The sequence below is a fragment of the Ochotona curzoniae genome, unplaced genomic scaffold (genome assembly GCF_017591425.1).
Source record: "Ochotona curzoniae isolate NIBS_2020 unplaced genomic scaffold, NIBS_Ocur_1.0 contig_3432, whole genome shotgun sequence".
NCBI lineage: Eukaryota > Metazoa > Chordata > Mammalia > Lagomorpha > Ochotonidae > Ochotona > Ochotona curzoniae.
In genome coordinates this window covers 22550740-22567059 of record NW_024465859.1, presented here as the reverse complement: position 1 = coordinate 22567059, position 16320 = coordinate 22550740, and the positions used below count along the sequence as shown (strand labels likewise).

The 16320-nt window shown below is 51.7% G+C and overlaps 1 protein-coding gene and 1 non-coding gene across 7 annotated transcripts in view; one reads left to right on the top strand and one right to left on the bottom strand.

The window, feature by feature from the left end:
• Positions 1 to 104: 104 nt before the first annotated feature.
• MADD (MAP kinase activating death domain) overlaps positions 105 to 16320 on the bottom strand; it is a 46625-nt gene continuing 30409 nt past the window's right edge. For 3 of the 6 annotated variants that reach the window (XM_040980223.1, XM_040980224.1, XM_040980225.1), the window contains 10 exons: positions 15854 to 15974; positions 15653 to 15758; positions 14509 to 14619; positions 11719 to 11826; positions 5640 to 5804; positions 5319 to 5391; positions 5084 to 5190; positions 3034 to 3103; positions 1264 to 1310; positions 105 to 1009 (listed from right to left, as the gene is read on the bottom strand). In XM_040980223.1, the coding sequence (XP_040836157.1) occupies positions 905 to 1009; positions 1264 to 1310; positions 3034 to 3103; positions 5084 to 5190; positions 5319 to 5391; positions 5640 to 5804; positions 11719 to 11826; positions 14509 to 14619; positions 15653 to 15758; positions 15854 to 15974 (1013 nt within the window). In that variant the 3' untranslated portion in view covers positions 105 to 904. Of the gene's footprint in view, positions 1010 to 1263; positions 1311 to 3033; positions 3104 to 3315; positions 3325 to 5083; positions 5191 to 5318; positions 5392 to 5639; positions 5805 to 11718; positions 11827 to 14508; positions 14620 to 15652; positions 15759 to 15853; positions 15975 to 16216; positions 16280 to 16320 lie in introns of all 6 variants that reach the window. The other 3 variants (XM_040980220.1, XM_040980222.1, XM_040980226.1) reach the window with 3 other exon arrangements.
• On the top strand, positions 13588 to 13694 carry LOC121156585. Its single transcript, XR_005883889.1, has one exon. It is a non-coding gene; the product is annotated as a U6 spliceosomal RNA (small nuclear RNA).

Here is a 16320-nt window from a genome sequence, read left to right as displayed (position 1 = left end):
CCTGCCCCAAGGGCATTTTTGGAGTCCAGGCGCAGCCCTGCCTCAGGCCTGGACTGGGGAGGAGACCTCATTGACCACAGGGCAGCCAGGGAGGCCAGCAGGAGTTGAGGACATTTATTTCATGATCACGTGGCTGTACATCTTCTATAAATAACATGGAGCAGGAATATCTACATCCTCCCTCACCTTCCTCCCCCAGCCATCTTGCCCACCTGGCACCCATGCCAGGAGATGCTGAGTGGATTTTACTTGGCCTTTCCCTGACCCTTGGACAGAGCAACCAGTGGGACACTGCTAGCCTCCTTCCAGGGAGGGAAGTCAGTGCCCAGCACAGGGCCGCCCTGGGTGATGCTGCTGGCTTGGGAGATGTGAAGGAGACTGGGAAGTGTGGCTCACTCAGCTATCCCCAGACTCCTCCCTTCCCCTCCCTGCTCACCCCTCAGTTGGGAGAGCAGGCTCAGGTCTCCCCCTGGCTACCCAGCATGGACCTGCTCCAGGAGCCTGGTCAGGCTGAGTCACACAGGGTGTAGAGCTGGCTCCTGCACTAGGGGCATGTGGGGAGTGGCAGTCAGGGTGCCGGGGTGAGAACGAGAGACCACAACACCAACATCTACAGGACACGCCATGGTGGGCTCACACTGGCCCATCTCTTTCTCACACACACACACACACTCTCTCCCTCTCTCTGTTGGGACAGCTCGCCTTCTGGGAGTAGAAGGGAAGAGAAGGTGGCAGGGGCTAGCTTAGCCCTGGACAGAGGGCTCAAAGACACACTCAGACTGAGGCATGCCTCGCGGAGCACACTCACACCACCGCCCACGTCTTGGTGCTGATGGGAGCACTGTGCACGCGGACACAGCAGGGCGTGGCGGTGTCCCCTGGGCTGGCGGCTGCTGCGCCCCTGTCAGCTGGAGACAGGCCGAGGTGGGGTTCGGAGACCTTCCTCGCTGCTGTGCGCGGCGGCCACATATGAGAAGAGACACAACACGGAGTAGCAGATCTCGTGGGCCTAGAAGGAGAGAAGTGCGCACAGGTTGGTCCTGCCAAGACCCCAGGGTCTTCCTGTGAGGAGGCTGTGCCAGGCCGCCAACTCCTGCCCTCACAGTAGGGTATGCAGCCTCGGAGGCTGGCCCCAAGGGAGAGCGGGCTTGGGATGCATGTGCCTGCTGCCTCAACTGTCTCTAGCACCTGCAGCACCCACCCTCCTCCTGGGTTGAGGTCCCCTAGCAGCCCTGGCATATCAGGGCCAGGTGGCACACTCACCATTGGTGTCTTGTACTTGTGGCTCACCACTTCTTTAATTTCAGGAACTAAAACCGGACAGGCAAGAGACAAAACAGAAAGTTCAAAACTAAGAGTGACAGTGCCAGGTTCCCTCAGGTGGCACTGCTTGGCACCAGGGTCCCCGTCCCCTCTTGTGGTCTCTTGTAGTGGTTGCAGCAGCTCAGGGTACTGCAAGGTATCAGCCCCCAGAGCTTCTGTCTGGGCCCTGCCCCAGACTGCCCTGCCGGGGGCCTGCTGGTGCTCAGTGTTTGACATCTGTGGCTCTGCTGGGCCCAGTCTGGTCCAGCACTGTCCCAGGGCACCTGGGGGCTGGCAGTGGGCAGTTCCCAGATCCAAGCTGGGAGAGGAGTGCCGTCTCTAGGCTGTGCCTCACCTTGCTGAAATGACCATGTACTTAACCCTGTCAACAGCCCCAAAGTCTGGGCATGTGATGCACACACAGATCCCTTTAGTTCCCCAGCCCCTACCCAGAGGGTCCTGAGGCTACGGGAAGAGGTAGCCTGCCAGTGTCCTTCCCTGCGTGGCAGGAGGAGCCCAGGCCCGCCTGTGTGAGGGAGAGCGTCAGAGGGCTCGGGAGCAGACACATGGAGCGGGAGGCAGGCGGGGGCAGCACCCAGAGAGCTCAGGCAAGTACACACATGTCCACAGCCCAGAATGCCACACTCAGAGTCGCCCTGTCCCAGCCATGCAGGGGTTCTGCCTGGCTACAGGAAGGAGAGGGTCCCCCCCATCAAGGCTTGGCCACCATCACAGGAGCACAGGGATGTGGTAGAGCCCTGGGAGCCAGAAAAAGTAGGGTGAGAGTTGGCACACCTTCTCCTGATCCTGGGAGTAGAATTTGGGGGACTGGGAGTTAGCAGATTAAACACTCGTTAAAGGCCAAGCAAGTTGCCAGACTCCCCCCAAACATCTCTCTGGCAAAACAGAGAAGGGAGCACAGGGGCAAGGGGGTGAAGGGGAGGGGAGAGAGGAAGAGACACAGTGGGAAGTGGCAGTGGGAGCGGCTGGAGTTGGGGGAGGAAGCCCGCCCACCGGCTGCAGGGCCTGCAGGACCTGGGGGGTAGGCAGCAGGAGCCGAGCCGAGGTCACTTTACCTGCTGGAGAATGAAGGTTTTCATAGCAGCGATGAGGGCCACAAAAGAACGAAGCACAGACACAGCCGAACTCAAAGCCCCAGAGCGAGACCCTCCCTGCACCACGCCCTAGCACCTGCTGAAGGGGCGGATGGCGCCTGGCTTCCACTGCCATTCCCCCAAGGCACAAGACCTGCCAGGTCTCCCTGCCCCCCCACCATGGCGGGTGTGCCCGCAATGCCCCATGCCCCTCTTCTAGCACAGGGACAGAAGGGACAGCAGAGCTGGGCCAGGGGGCCTGGGGAGAGTGCTGGGCTGCTGGAGTCTGGCAGCAGGCAACATGGACACAGCAGAGCTCGGGCATGGCCGGCCCGATGGGCCCCAGGTCTTTCCGATTACCAGCTCGGCTGCTGGCCAGGGGAGGGGAGGTGGCGCTACCTCCCCGAGCCTCTTGGGTGCCACCTTACACTGGCTCTTCCGCAGCCACTTGCCGGGGCTTGCCCTCTCCATCCCTGCCCATCTCGGGCTCCCCCTTCCTTGGGCCCTGTCACTCCTTGCTCTCCTGACATCTCAGCAGAGGCGTTTCTTCTCCCTGCCCCTCATGCCTCCTCTGGAGCGCCGAGGTCTGAGTTACTGCCATGGGAGTCCAGACCTAAGAGCAAAATAGTGTAATTACCAAATTCCTCCAGGACAAAGACGCCTCGAACTGTATTGCACTTTTTAATGTGATTCAGCTCTATGAAAACCTGCAAGAGAGGGAGGGAGGGTGGGGTGAGGCCTAAAGGCTCCGCCCCGGTGCCCCCACGAGCCCGCTCTCCCGGCTTCTGCCCCATGCCCACACAGAGGGAGGACAGAATCACACACAAACACGCACACAAGCGCGCGCACACACATGCACACGCACACACACACAAACTCCAAAGCGCTAAGAAGCAAAGACAGCAGAAAGGGTGTGTACCTTCCGCTCCTGGCCGGAGGAGAAAGCATGGGAGAGAAATGAAGGCGTTAGTTTTAACGGTCAAGTCCAACCCGAAGGCCCCTGTGTTGGCCTGGGCTGCCCGCCCATGCACTCTGCCTGGGCAGTGCTCCAAGGACACGGTGCCCTGTCTTCCCCCTCAGCCCGTCAGGTCTCGACCCTTCCATGCATCCTCCTCCGGCGCAGAGGGGCTGGCACGGGCGCAAAGCTCCCCGGAGGAATAGGGGGAGGACTGTCCTTAGGGTAGGAGCGCTGGGGTCTCCCAGGATGGCTGTGGCGATTGGGTTAACAGCTGCCACTTGCTGGGCGCCTCCTGGGAGGTCTGTGATCCTTACGCCTCAGTGGGTACAGTCTACGGGCGACTCCTGCCTCAGTGTCCAGCCTGAGGATCAACAAGCCAATCTACGAATAACAAGATGGGGCTTCAAATCCTAGAACATCTTGGCTCCAGGCCGATGCCTGTCCTGTTTTGACTCCACCACTGCCCAACTCTGCAGGGAGGGTCTGGCGTGTCCCCTTGTGTGCCATCTGAGTGCTGTGTGGCAGAGGCCACACCATAGGCCACCATCTCGTTACCAGAGGGGCTAGGCCAAGAAGTTGACATTTACTCCCCCTGCAGAGGGGGTCTCTGCTGGGCCTGAGTCAAAGGCAGAGTGCCTCACTCTCCTGCTTGTCATGGTGTCAGTGTGGCAGACACCCCCAGGGCAGGGCCCCGTATCACTTAAGATTTTCATCTTTGGGAGAGGAAGTCATAGCTCTAAAACATGGCCAGAAACCTGCTCCCTGAGAAGTGCCAGCATCTGGGTGGCCCAGGAAAGCACTTAGGCAAACTCCACTTGGGGCTGATCCCAAGGAGTTTATGGGTTTAATGCCCTCCTAAGCCCCAGACTGAAACCAGTGAGGAGCTGTGCCTGAGCTCAGGAACTGGGGTGTGGCCTGGCGGTAGGGGTGGGAGCCTCAGGGAGAGGAACTGGCCCATCAGGGAAGTGGGAGGCAAGGCACTTGGGTGACGTCGGAGCTGTGGATGGAACTGGGATGATGCGCTGGCCTCAGAAAGAGATTAGCCTCAAGAGTGTCCACTGAGAGAAAAAGTAAGACTGTGTTAAAAAGGCCGGGAGGGAGACAAAGGCAGCTCCTAGGGTGGCATCGCCACGAGGCAGAGATGATCCTTGAGTGCTCCCCCACCACGAGAAGGGGCACAGGGCCTGTGGAGCGGTGGGGGCGGGAAGGGGGGAGACAGAGCGGGGACATTCAAAGGAAGGGAGAGAATGAGAAGGACAATCGGCGGGAGAAGGAAACGGCAAAGAAACACACGCACTTCCAAGAAGACAGAGCCAAGTCGCCCGTCCGTGCACGCAGACACACTGGAGGAGCTCAGCCAGTCCAGACTCTCAAAGCAAAACCACCAAGCCAAGCATGCCCTGGGGGGGGGAGGAGGGGCAGGGGCGCTGCGGACAGGGGCCGAGGGAGACGCTCCCACTCACACTGTGCGAGACTAACTGCCGGGCAGCGTGTCCCCCAAATCTCACTGTCTCTCAGCCTCCCACCACGCTTTCTTGCTTTGCCGCCAGCGTGGTCACTGATGTCACTGTGCCCTCCCCTTGCTGTCTCTTGGGTCCAGCTGCTCCAGTTGGCCCAGTGGCCCTCTCTCACGCTCACTGGGAAGAAGGTCCTTGGGGACCTGGACAGAGATCCCTACTTCAGCTGGAAGTACAGGGGCAGGCAGCCTCGGGCTGCCTCCTCCACCTACCTGGTTATGCATGAACTTGAGATTGATCCCTTCCAGAGTGACCTGCAGCAAGCCACCCTCACCAGTTTTCATGTCCTGCACAGGGAACTCGCCACCTAGTTCAGGCCCTGTGGTGAGGGAGGGGGTATCAGCTGGCCAGTGAGGCCGGACAGCCCGTGCCCGACTTCCTCGTTGGACCTCCACCATGCAGGGGGACCAGTGAAGACCCCCTCTGAGGGACGCGCTGTCTTCTCACCAGGCTTGATACTCTGCTGCCGGGCGGCCGCACGCTCCATGCTGTCCTTCACGCAGTAGTACAGTTCGCGACACTGAGGCCCAGGATGGAGGGAGAGAGAGCTGCTGTCACACGAGCCTTCTGGGGCTCCCCACCCGCTACCCTCTGATGGTTGCTGAAGGCTAACGCTGACACCAGGGCTCAAGGACACTTGTGTCCCACACAACAGCTGGGGACCCAAAGGGGGTGCTCCCGACATGGATCCTTTACTTTCTTAGCTTGTAATTTGGCCTTCGCTGCTCAACCCACCCCAAGGCCTACACCTGCTGGCAGCCTGAGTACCTTCTTAGTGTAGAACTTGTTGAGCTGGGTTTCAGAGCCATTTCGACGCCACAAGCACAACACTTTGGTCTTGGGGCAGTACGTCATATTGATGAGTTTCTCGTACCACCAGCGCTCATGGACCGTCCCGATGTTACTGCGCAGCACCACACAGTCATCACACACCTGGGTGAGCCAACAGAGCCGCTAGGTGGCACTGGTCTCTGCAGAGCCTTGCCCACCCCTGGCCTCATGACACTGCTTCTCACATGACAATGATGGGGCAATTGGGTCCTGGGCACCATGTAGGCAGACTTTCTGCCCGGTGGAGACACACATACACACACACCATACATACACACCACTACTGGACATCATATCTGCTAAGGCTGTTGAAAGCAATAAGGCACTGGGGTTGGCATGATGGCCTACCAGGCTAATTTTCTACCTGCAAGCCCTGACATCCCATATGTGTGGCAGTTGGTGTCCCAGCTGCTCTACTTCCCATCCAGTTCCTTGCTTATGGGCTAGGAAGGCAGTGGAGGGTGACTCAGATCCTTGGGCCCCTGCATCCATGTGGGAGACCAGGGGAAGAAGCTCCTGCATCCTGGCTTTGGATCAGTTCAGCTCTGGCCATTTGTGGCCATTTGGGGAGTGAACACCTCTCTCTGTCTTTCCTTCTCTCTTAAAATCCATCATTCAAGTAGAAATAAGTCTTAAAGAAAGAAATGAGGGCACTGGAAGGATACTGTGTGCAAGCACACAGGACTCCTTCACCTCTGCCATCTTTGTCGTGTCCTGTACCCTAACAGTGTTCCCAGCATGTCTCCTGCCTCACTTGTTAACCTTCAGAGTCAGCTCCACGGACAAAGGCAGGAGACGTGGCAGACTTAACCAATGCATTTTCTAATTCATTCTTTCTTTCTTTCTTTCTTTCTTTCTTTCTTTCTTTCTTTCTTTCTTTCTTTCTTTCTCTCTCTCTCTCTCTCTTTCTTTCTTTCTCTTTCTCTCTCTCTCCCTCTTCTCTTTAGATTCATTTATTTTATTTGAAAGTCACAGTTAGAGAGAGATATGGAGCAATCTTCCTTCCATTGCTTCACTCTCCAAATGGCCGTAATGGCTAGGGCTGAGCCAGACCAAAGCCAGAGCCGGGATTCTTCCAGATCTCCCACGCTGTTAGCAGAGGCCCAAGTACTTGGGCCATTGTTTATTGCTTTTGCCAGACCATCTGCAGGGAGCTGAATCAAAAGTGGAACATTCAGGACATGAACTAGTGCCTATATGGGAATGCCAGCATTGCAGATAGTGGTTTCAACTGCTGTGTCATAATGCCAGCCCCCCTTCCCTATTCTACAAAAACATTCTTATAACTAATTTCAGAATAAATATGAACAATGTTCACTGCATAAAAATTATATAAAACACGAGGCAGGCATGCATGCAGTGGATGAGACTGCGTTGCCTAGCGGAATGTTCAGGTTCAAGTCCTGGGCTCTGTTCTGACCCAGTTTCCTGCTAACGAACACAGGAGTCGTCAGACTGCCTGGCTTCTACTTCTCATTCTGCCAGTACTTAGCTGTGACTCCTTGAACACAAACTCATCTGTGTACAATAAACTTCCGTCTGGTGTACAATAGGGCTAATATTGTGGAGTAGATAACGAGTTCATGTGCCAAAAAGCCTGGGTGCACATATAGGAAGCACATGTAGTCAGCTACTATAATCACACCACACTTACCAAAACTATAATAATGATCATTACTACCACGTGAATGGTTCTTCAGTCTCTCTCCACGGGGGCCTCTCACCCCAAGCTCCTGAAGAGCAGCTTCTCAGCCTCATTCTGTCCACAACTGAACTCGGCTTCTCTCTCTGGGCAGATCCGCCTCTCGTGTCCCCTGCCTGATGCCAACCACGCACAAACAGCATTCCTTGGCCCTTAACCTCATCCATCACTGAGTCCTCACATGTCTCTGAACCACTCTTTCCTTCCCCTACTCCGACCACCATCCTTTATTCCTCCTTCAAGTCTAAGCTGGGGGGTGGCTTCTCCTGGAAAGCTGCCTGTGACTTCCAGTCCTTGGCTACATCTATGTTCCTGGAAATCCTGCCCCAACCCTCCATGGACACCCCCTCTCATGAGGCTCATCATGTTTTGTGGCACTTGTTATGGCTACTCAAATCTAGGAGAGCAACAGAAGTCAAGTCGATCTGCCCCACACCTAACCGAGGGCTTGCGTGTATGACGTGGGCCCCACAAATATTGGGTCAATGAGTAAGGAATACATACAACTCTCAGGGTTCAGCAACTACATCAGAGCTCAGTGGAGTTCCAAAAGGATTAGGACAAGGCAGGTTAATTGGCAGGACTGATTTGGAAACCTGAGTTCTAGCCAAGCCTGATCCCATGGTTTGCTACATGTAGGAAATGGACACAACTGCTTCATCTGTTAGCACCACATGGAGGTGGTGGGCATATGCAGGACACGTGATTTCTGGGCCAGAGGAATGATGGTTAACAACGTGGTTTCCTTGGGCTGCTGATGAAGTTACGAATGGACAGTCTTGGGGCTGGCAAGGAGGTAGAACCTATCAACATTTTAAATGTGTGTATCCTTGATTTGGAAACTCCATGTCTAGGAATATATATCCTAGAGCAAACAGTGAGAGGTACTAATTAAACAGGGTAATGACTGAGCATTGACTTAAAACATAAAAAGATGTCCATGACACATGAAGTTAAAAATACCAAATTATGGGGCCCGGTGCGGTGGCCTAGCGGCTAAAGCCCTTGCCTTGAACTCTCCAGGATTCCATATAGGCACCAGTTCTAATCCCAGCAGCCCCACTTCCCATCCAGCTCCCTGCTTGTGGCCTGGAAAAGCAGTCAAGGATGGCCCAAAGCCTAGGGATCCTGCACCCATGTGGCAGACCTGGAGGAAGACCCTGGCTCCTGGCTTCAGACTGGCTTAAGTCCAACCGTTGTGGCCCCTTGGGGAGTGAACCAGTGATTGGTGAATCTTTCTGTCTCTTCTCTCTATACATCTGACTTTGCAATAAAAATAAATAAATCTTTGAAAAATACCAAATTATATAATGATATTTGAAGTCTGAAATCCATTTTATAAATGTCAAAACAAATTCCAAATAAATAAATGATATTTGTGCAAACAGGCTTCCCCTGCCCTTAAAGCTGAAAGGCTACACACCAAACTCTCTACAGCGGTTACCTCCGGGGAGTGGGATAGGGAGAAAAGTGAGGGGAATTTTTACTTTATGTAAAGTTTTATATTGTTTACAGCTTTTACTGTTTTACTTTTGTAACATAATAATAATATAATAATAATAATAAAGCAATAAAACATTTAAAAGCCTTCCCAAAAGACTGCCCCACAGATCATCTCTCAGGCTGTTCTAAGAAAGGTGGGATCAGACTCTGAGTGGCCACCAGGTGGCACAGGGTGGAGGTACTGAGTGAGCATCAGCAGGTGGCACAGGGCAGAAGCACTCTTGTTCTGTGTGGTAATATGGCAAGAAGAGACATCTGGGAGGGTCAAGGGACCAATCTCCCACGACAGAGGCTCAGGGTGAGGTGAGAGTGTACTTCTGCAGAAGGACAGGAAGTTTTTAGAGAAGTCCAGAAAGGAGAGGAACGACTTGCCACTTCCACGGCAGCAGACATCCTCGGTGAGGGCTCAATTAGAGGAACACCAGGCCACAGGCTAACGGCCCTGGAAGGTGCCAGGGAAACGACCCCTCCTTGATTCAGCCTTGGTGCGGGCTCGTCTCTCACCCCCACACTCGCTCGCTAAACTACTGGCTCAAAAACTGTGTGAAAATCAAACTTGGCTAAACCAAAGCCCAAAAGAGCACTAGAAAGGTTATTTAGTATTACTACTTTACGTAGGGGTTGCTTGTCCCCTAAAATTACTGAAAATAAATCTATTTTAGAGTTATCACAGAAATGAAGAAAACATGGACAATCTCCCTTTATAATCCCAGAGTAAGAAAAACTTTCTCCAAGTAGGCCTCAAAATCCAGAACCCATAAAAGTAACTGATTAATTTAACAGCTTTTATGTGAAAGTAAAAGGTCTCCGGGGCAGGAGTTTGACACAGCAGCTGAGACACCATCAGGGGTGCCAGCTCCACTCTTGATTCTGGAAGGCAGCAGGTGACGGCTCCAGTCATTGGATGCCTGCCACCCATGTGGGAGATCTAGATTGAGGAGATCTCAATCGGGTTGCAAGTAATTAAACAGTTAATTAGCAGTTAATTGCCTTCCAAAATACACTGACTGGTAAGTAGATAGGAAGAAGAATGGATTTTATGGCCAAAAAAATACCACAGGCAAAATCAGAAGATAAATGACAAACTTTACAGTGGCCAAATCTGGCTGCCTAAATGTGGCTCACTGACCATTACAAGAGAAATGACCACGTAAGATAACTGGAAGAACGCAGCCCCTCCTTTGAGGGATTCTTGCGAAAACATTCAATCTGAAACTGGGGCCCAGTGTAATGGCTCAATTGACTAATCCTCCCCCTGCAAGTGACGGGATCCCATAGAGGCGCCAGTTTGTGTCCCAGCTGCTTCACTTCCCATCCAGTTCCCTGCTGTGGCCTGGTAAAACAGTGGACGATGGCCCAAAGCCCTGGGATCCTTCACCAGTGTGGGAAAAATGGAGGAAGCTTCTGGCTTCAGATTTGGCCTTAGACTGAGCTCCAGCCATATGGCCATTTGTACAGTAAACCAACAGATGGAAGATCTTTCTCTGTCTCTCCTCTCTATAAATCTCTTTCCAATAAAGAAAAAAAAATACAGAACCTCATTCAATAGATACGCGTCTGAAACTGATTAGATCTCTAGTTTGAACTACTAATGTCTAAGAAAGACAAGTGGTACAGAAACGTGTTAGTGACGCCCAGGAGGGTGTCTGCCAAGAATGCGGACGGTGAGGTGCTCCACGGGTAAATGATCCAACGTGTTCAACAACGGCCAAGCGGGAGTGGTGTGAGTTACGGGGTGCCAACGAGTCCTGTCAAGCAGAGACATTAGTGTGCTGTCCCTTTGAGCCAGCAGTCCCACATCAGGGACTTCTTTCTTACTGACATGTGTGCACAAGTTAGCAACAGCCAAAACCTGGAACCCGCCCGAGCATGCCCAGGCACTGACTGGCAGTCACAGTGGGAACACAGGTGGTCCTAGAAAGCAGGGCTACCTGTGCTGATACAGACCACCACCAGGATGTGTTTAATCAAAAAAGCAATATTTCAACAGATACATTGTGCCACTTCTTTTTATTAAAAAATGAATAATTTATATCTATATTTCATTGCTTACATAAAATTCACTGTAAGACAAAAAGAAAACCAATGAAACTGGCTACGGGGGGGGGGCGGCATTTGGCCTAGCAGTTCAGCTGCCGGTTGGAACATCTACAACCCACATTACAGCGCCTGGGTTCAAGGGCTAGCTCGGCTTCAGTTTTGGCTTCCTGCTAATGCACACCCTGGGGGACAGCCAATATTGGGCCAAGGAATTGGATTCCTGCTGCCCACTTGCGAACCTGGATTGAGTTCCTAGCTCCTGGCTTCTGCTCAGCCTAGCTCTGGCCTTTGCTGGCAGCTGTGCAGTAGATCAGTGGACAGAAGCTTTTATCTCTCAAATAGAAATTTACAAAAAAGGAAAACCAAAATAATAATCGAGTGTATGGGACTATGAAGGGATGAATGGGAAACTGATGGAAGGAGTTGAGAATGAGTGCAAACCCTCCCAAAATATACTATTTTATGTTGTTCCAGTTTATGGCTAGTATGGCCATTCATTCATTCATGGCTAGTATCACCTATTCAATATATACTTAAAAGAGGTGGAGCAATAAAAGAATCAGTACATTGGTTTAACTATTTGTGAAATAACCTGACAATTCAGACAGCTGGATTACAAGGATAAATGGGGGATGAGATGAATGGCAAAACACACACACACACACACACACACACACACACACACACACACACACACTGCTGCCATCAGTTTTAGGAGTTCTTGATGATTTATAGATATTCCTTGAGGTCCCGACATGAACCAGCACCTACCTCCATGAAAAAGATGTCTCCATTTGTGTCTGTGCCTGCGTGTACCACAAATGTCTGCTTCTTCATGTGCCGGCTCCCACTGGACCGGATGGAGAGGTCCCGCCCGTTCTGAGGAAGGAAGGGGTAATGCGCACAGTGGGCTCCCATTCAGAGCAGCCGCCTCAGCTGGCTGCCAACCTCCAGACAAGCACTTGCAGACCTGACTCGTCTCAGGACAGCTGCAACTCAAAAATTCCTGAAGACCCCAAACACCTTTTCTTTGTATGAGTTATATTTATAGATGTCACACTAGAAATTAAAACTAAAAAATATTTAAACATTCACTAACTGATTTAACAACTATAAATCATTTGTAAAAATGAATGACATGGGGCCCGGCGCGGTGGCGCAAGTGGTTAAAGGTCCTCGCCTTGCACGCCCGGGATCCCATATGGGCGCCGGTTCTAATCCCGGCAGCCCCGCTTCCCTTCCAGCTCCCTGCTTGTGGCCTGGGAAAGCAGTCGAGGACAGCCCAAAGCTTTGGGACCCTGCACCCGCGTGGGAGACCCGGAAGAGGCTCCTGGCTTCGGATCGGCATAGCATCGGCCCGTTGCGCTCACTTGGGGAGTGAATCATCGGACGGAAGATCTTCCTCTCTGTCTCTCCTCTCTGTATATCCGCCTTTCCAATGAAAAAATAATAAAAATAAATCTTTAAAAAAAAAAAAAAAATGAATGACATGCAGGGCCTGGCGCGGTGGCGCAAGTGGTTAAAGGTCCTCGCCTTGCACGCCCGGGATCCCATATGGGCGCCGGTTCTAATCCCGGCAGCCCCGCTTCCCTTCCAGCTCCCTGCCTGTGGCCCGGGAAGGCAGTCGAGGACGGCCCAAAGCTTTGGGAACCTGCACCCGTGTGGGAGACCCGGAAGAGGCTCCTGGCTTCGGATCGGCATAGTATCGGCCCGTTGCGTTCACTTGGGGAGTGAACCATCGGACGGAAGATCTTCCTCTCTGTCTCTCCTCTCTGTATATCCGCCTTTCCAATGAAAAAATAATAAAAATAAATCTTTAAAAACAAATGAATGACATGCAATTCAAGTACATTGTTTAAAAAAAAAACATTATTATTACTTTAAAAAATGTGGCACTAGGGCCCGGTGTGGTAGCCTAGTGGCTAAAGTCCTCGCTTTGCATGCGCTGGGATCCCATATGAGCACCGGTTCCAATCCCAGGGGCTCCATTTCCCATCCAGCTCCCTGTTTGTGGCCTGGGAAAGCAGTGGAGGATGGTCCAAAGCCTTGGGACTCTGCATCCACATGGGAGACGCAGAGGAGGCTCCAGACTCCTGGCTTCAGACTGGCTCAGCTCTGGCTGCTGCACCTACTTTGGGAGTGAGTTGGCAGGTGGAGGATCTTCCTCTCTGTCCCCTCTCCTCTCTGTATATCTGTCTTTCCAGTAAAAATAAAATACATCTTTTTTTTTTAATGTGACACTGCTTTCACATTTTATAAAATATATATATATATATATATATAAACACATTCCCCTCTCTGCTTCTGCAGCGATCTATTGCTTTGGTTGACGCAGATGAGGAAAATCTGACCTCATAGTCCCTGACTTGAGAAAGGGAAGGACATCTGAACGGACATACTCGTCTTCGGCACTGTGCAGAACTTAGCAACAATCCGTTTGCTGGACTCAGTGGCAATGAATGCCTTACACTATTATGTTAACTGCATCTGTGTGCCTTAAGCTTCTGAGGGCACCTTTTAGCCACACTTAGATGTGTAAATCACACACTGGGTGTGAGAAGTACTAGTTTCCTGGATATTACAGCTCTTCCAAATGCTGACATGTTTTATTATACTGTATATTTAAAAACCTCACCCATTGTGCTCACTTAGGTGGCACATATACTAAAACTGGGATGATACAGAGAAAATTAACATGGCCCCTGTGCAAGGATGACACACAAATTCGTGCAGTGTTCCATATTTAAAAAAAATTTTTTTTAAATCACATTCATGAATGTAACTACCTATCTCCTTAGAAAAGCCTTACAATGTTGGAAAGCTTCAAGTATTCCAAAACTTAAGAACTTGAATTCTACCATGGGCAATAAATACTTATCAGTTGTTTTCTTTGAAACGACTCAATTTATTAGCTTTAGAGAAAACGTCAGCCAGATACTCAACTCTGAATAACCACAGTTTGCTAGCCCTCCTTCTGAGTAAAAACGCTGTCCCCTTGCTCATCTCGGAACTCAAACTGTTGCAAGCTGCTTTCCTCCAAACCACCACCATCCTCGGTGGGCAGCAGAAATGCTTTCTGTACACGTTTCACTCTGTCCCCAGAACATCGGAGATGTGTGACGGTCAGCGGGAGCTAATGAGAGCAGAGGGACTCGCTGCTTCATCCAGACACTGGCTCTTTCAGAACTGAGTGCGTCAAGTCAGGACTGAGACAGCTCCCGGCACATCTGCCAGGGGAGAATTCTACCACTGAACCACCAATGCTCTGGCACATTTGGGGTCCTGCCCTTGTCTGTGCTGAGGTGCCAGCCGTCTCACCCACCATCACCACCACTGCTTTTGTAGTATCAGTGCAAACATCAGCTGGGGAGAAAGGCACAGAGCACACTAGTATTATATGATGAAAACGCTGTTCACAAACATTGTACTGCAACCGCTGCACCAGGAGGATTCTACCCTAAAAAGGGGCTGTGAGCCTCATCCAAGCATCACAGACCACTACCCCATTTCCAAGCAGGGAGCAAAGTGGACCATACAGTGACAAAACCGAGTGATACTCACCAGGCTAGCCAGCTGATCCAGCACCTCGTTGATCTGCTGGCTGTACACAAGCCCAATGTGGGACTTCCCCATCAAGCGCCTCACCTTCTTCCGGATGTCATTTTTATTCACCTGAAAAATCCAAACAAGAGTCTTAGTAAGAGATCTGTCCCTCTCATGACCAAGATGAAGGGTCGACAAGCGTATGGCTAGGCATCCTCCCATCTGGGTGAAACAATTTTCTGACAGAGCACACCGCTGCACATGGGGTGGCACTTTGAACTGCGCACCCTACCAGGGTGCTGGGGTGAATCCTGGCTTGAGCTCTGCTTGGCTCCTGCAGAACGTGGTTCTCCAAGCCGCTCTGCACAGGCGCATTTCCTCTTTATGTCCAACCAACACTGAAATATTGGTTCCTAAAAGCCTCAGTGTAATTCAGAAACTGTGACGCACAGGGGTGCTGGGACTCGGCTGTGGGCAGAAACCCTCCAAAGGTTAAGGATCATTGTCCTTTCTCAGCCCCTGCAATGCACCAGAGCAATGAACATTCCACAGAGAATGGATCCAATCCAGGGGCCTGACCTGGAGGGTGTGCTGTGCATCTGCTCAACGCACCCCTTCCACATCCGGGCAGGCTGGGAGAGCAGGAGCAGAACCCCAAGTTCACTGACAACCTTAGGTCTCCCCTTTCCACTGCAGCATTTGTTGAGTTGGCAACATTATTTCTTTTGCAACTATGGGAACCAAGCACAACCAACTCAAACTAGAACCTACTATTATTTTGTTAATGGGCAGCTCTTTCTGCAGCCAGAGAAAATTCTGTATGATGCAGGGCTAATACTGAAGTTTGAACTCTGACCTTGATTCCCAGGATTTTAGAAATGACTACCACACACAAAATATCTGTGGGGAGCTCTACCGGAATCCTAAACTACTTAGCAGGAGGAGCCCAAGGCAGCATTCAAAGTAGACACAGGAGGAGGAGAGTGGACTCAGCAGCTGGGTGACAGTGCCCTCAGCACACAGCTTTGGCTCACATGGGAGCTGCGGGGGAGCTCAGTCAGGCCGAGCCCTGGGAAGCTGCTTGCACAGGACTTAGGAGACAAGCAGCAAGTGCCACCTTTCCAGCATCAGGAGCACGAGACCTAAGCAAAGCTGTCACTACCTTCATTAGCAGCATGTAGGAGATGAGGTTATGCAGAAGGGTGGCCAGCAAGCGATCTTCGTCATCCTCCAAACGCTTCCGGTCATGCTCTCCCAGGGACAGGTACCTAAGCGGAAGACCAGACCCAGGTCATCCCTCAGCTTGGAGATGGCAGAATGGAGCAAAGGTGGAACATTCCCGAGGGTTGCCTGAGAGCCATACCTGTCAATCATTTCTTGGGGACCCTGGTCCATACCCATCCCTTCTCTCTCCAACATCACAGCATCTAAGAATGCATCTTCCCAGAACTGCATTTGGTCCCATAAAGTAGAACGCTCTTTGCCTACAGATAGGATAAAATGTTTGCTAAGGGTATTTGTTCAGCATTTAAAGACTACAACTGACAAATAATAAAAATGAAGAAAGAGTAAATACCAGATGGGAGTTGTTACCAATTTCAGAGTAAGAGGAAAACACAAAACTCTGTACCCCAGACCTCACAGTCCAGCCCCACACGCCTTCACGCGAGCCCCAGGCCCTCCCAAAGCGGAGGGACAAACACAGCACGCAAAGAAAGGTGGTTACTTATAGAAAAGGTCTCCATAGCAGCGTCCTCTAACTGGTCCCACATTGATCCTTTGTCCCTTCCTGCCAATTTGTGAGCAAGAGGAAAGATAGGAAGACAGAAA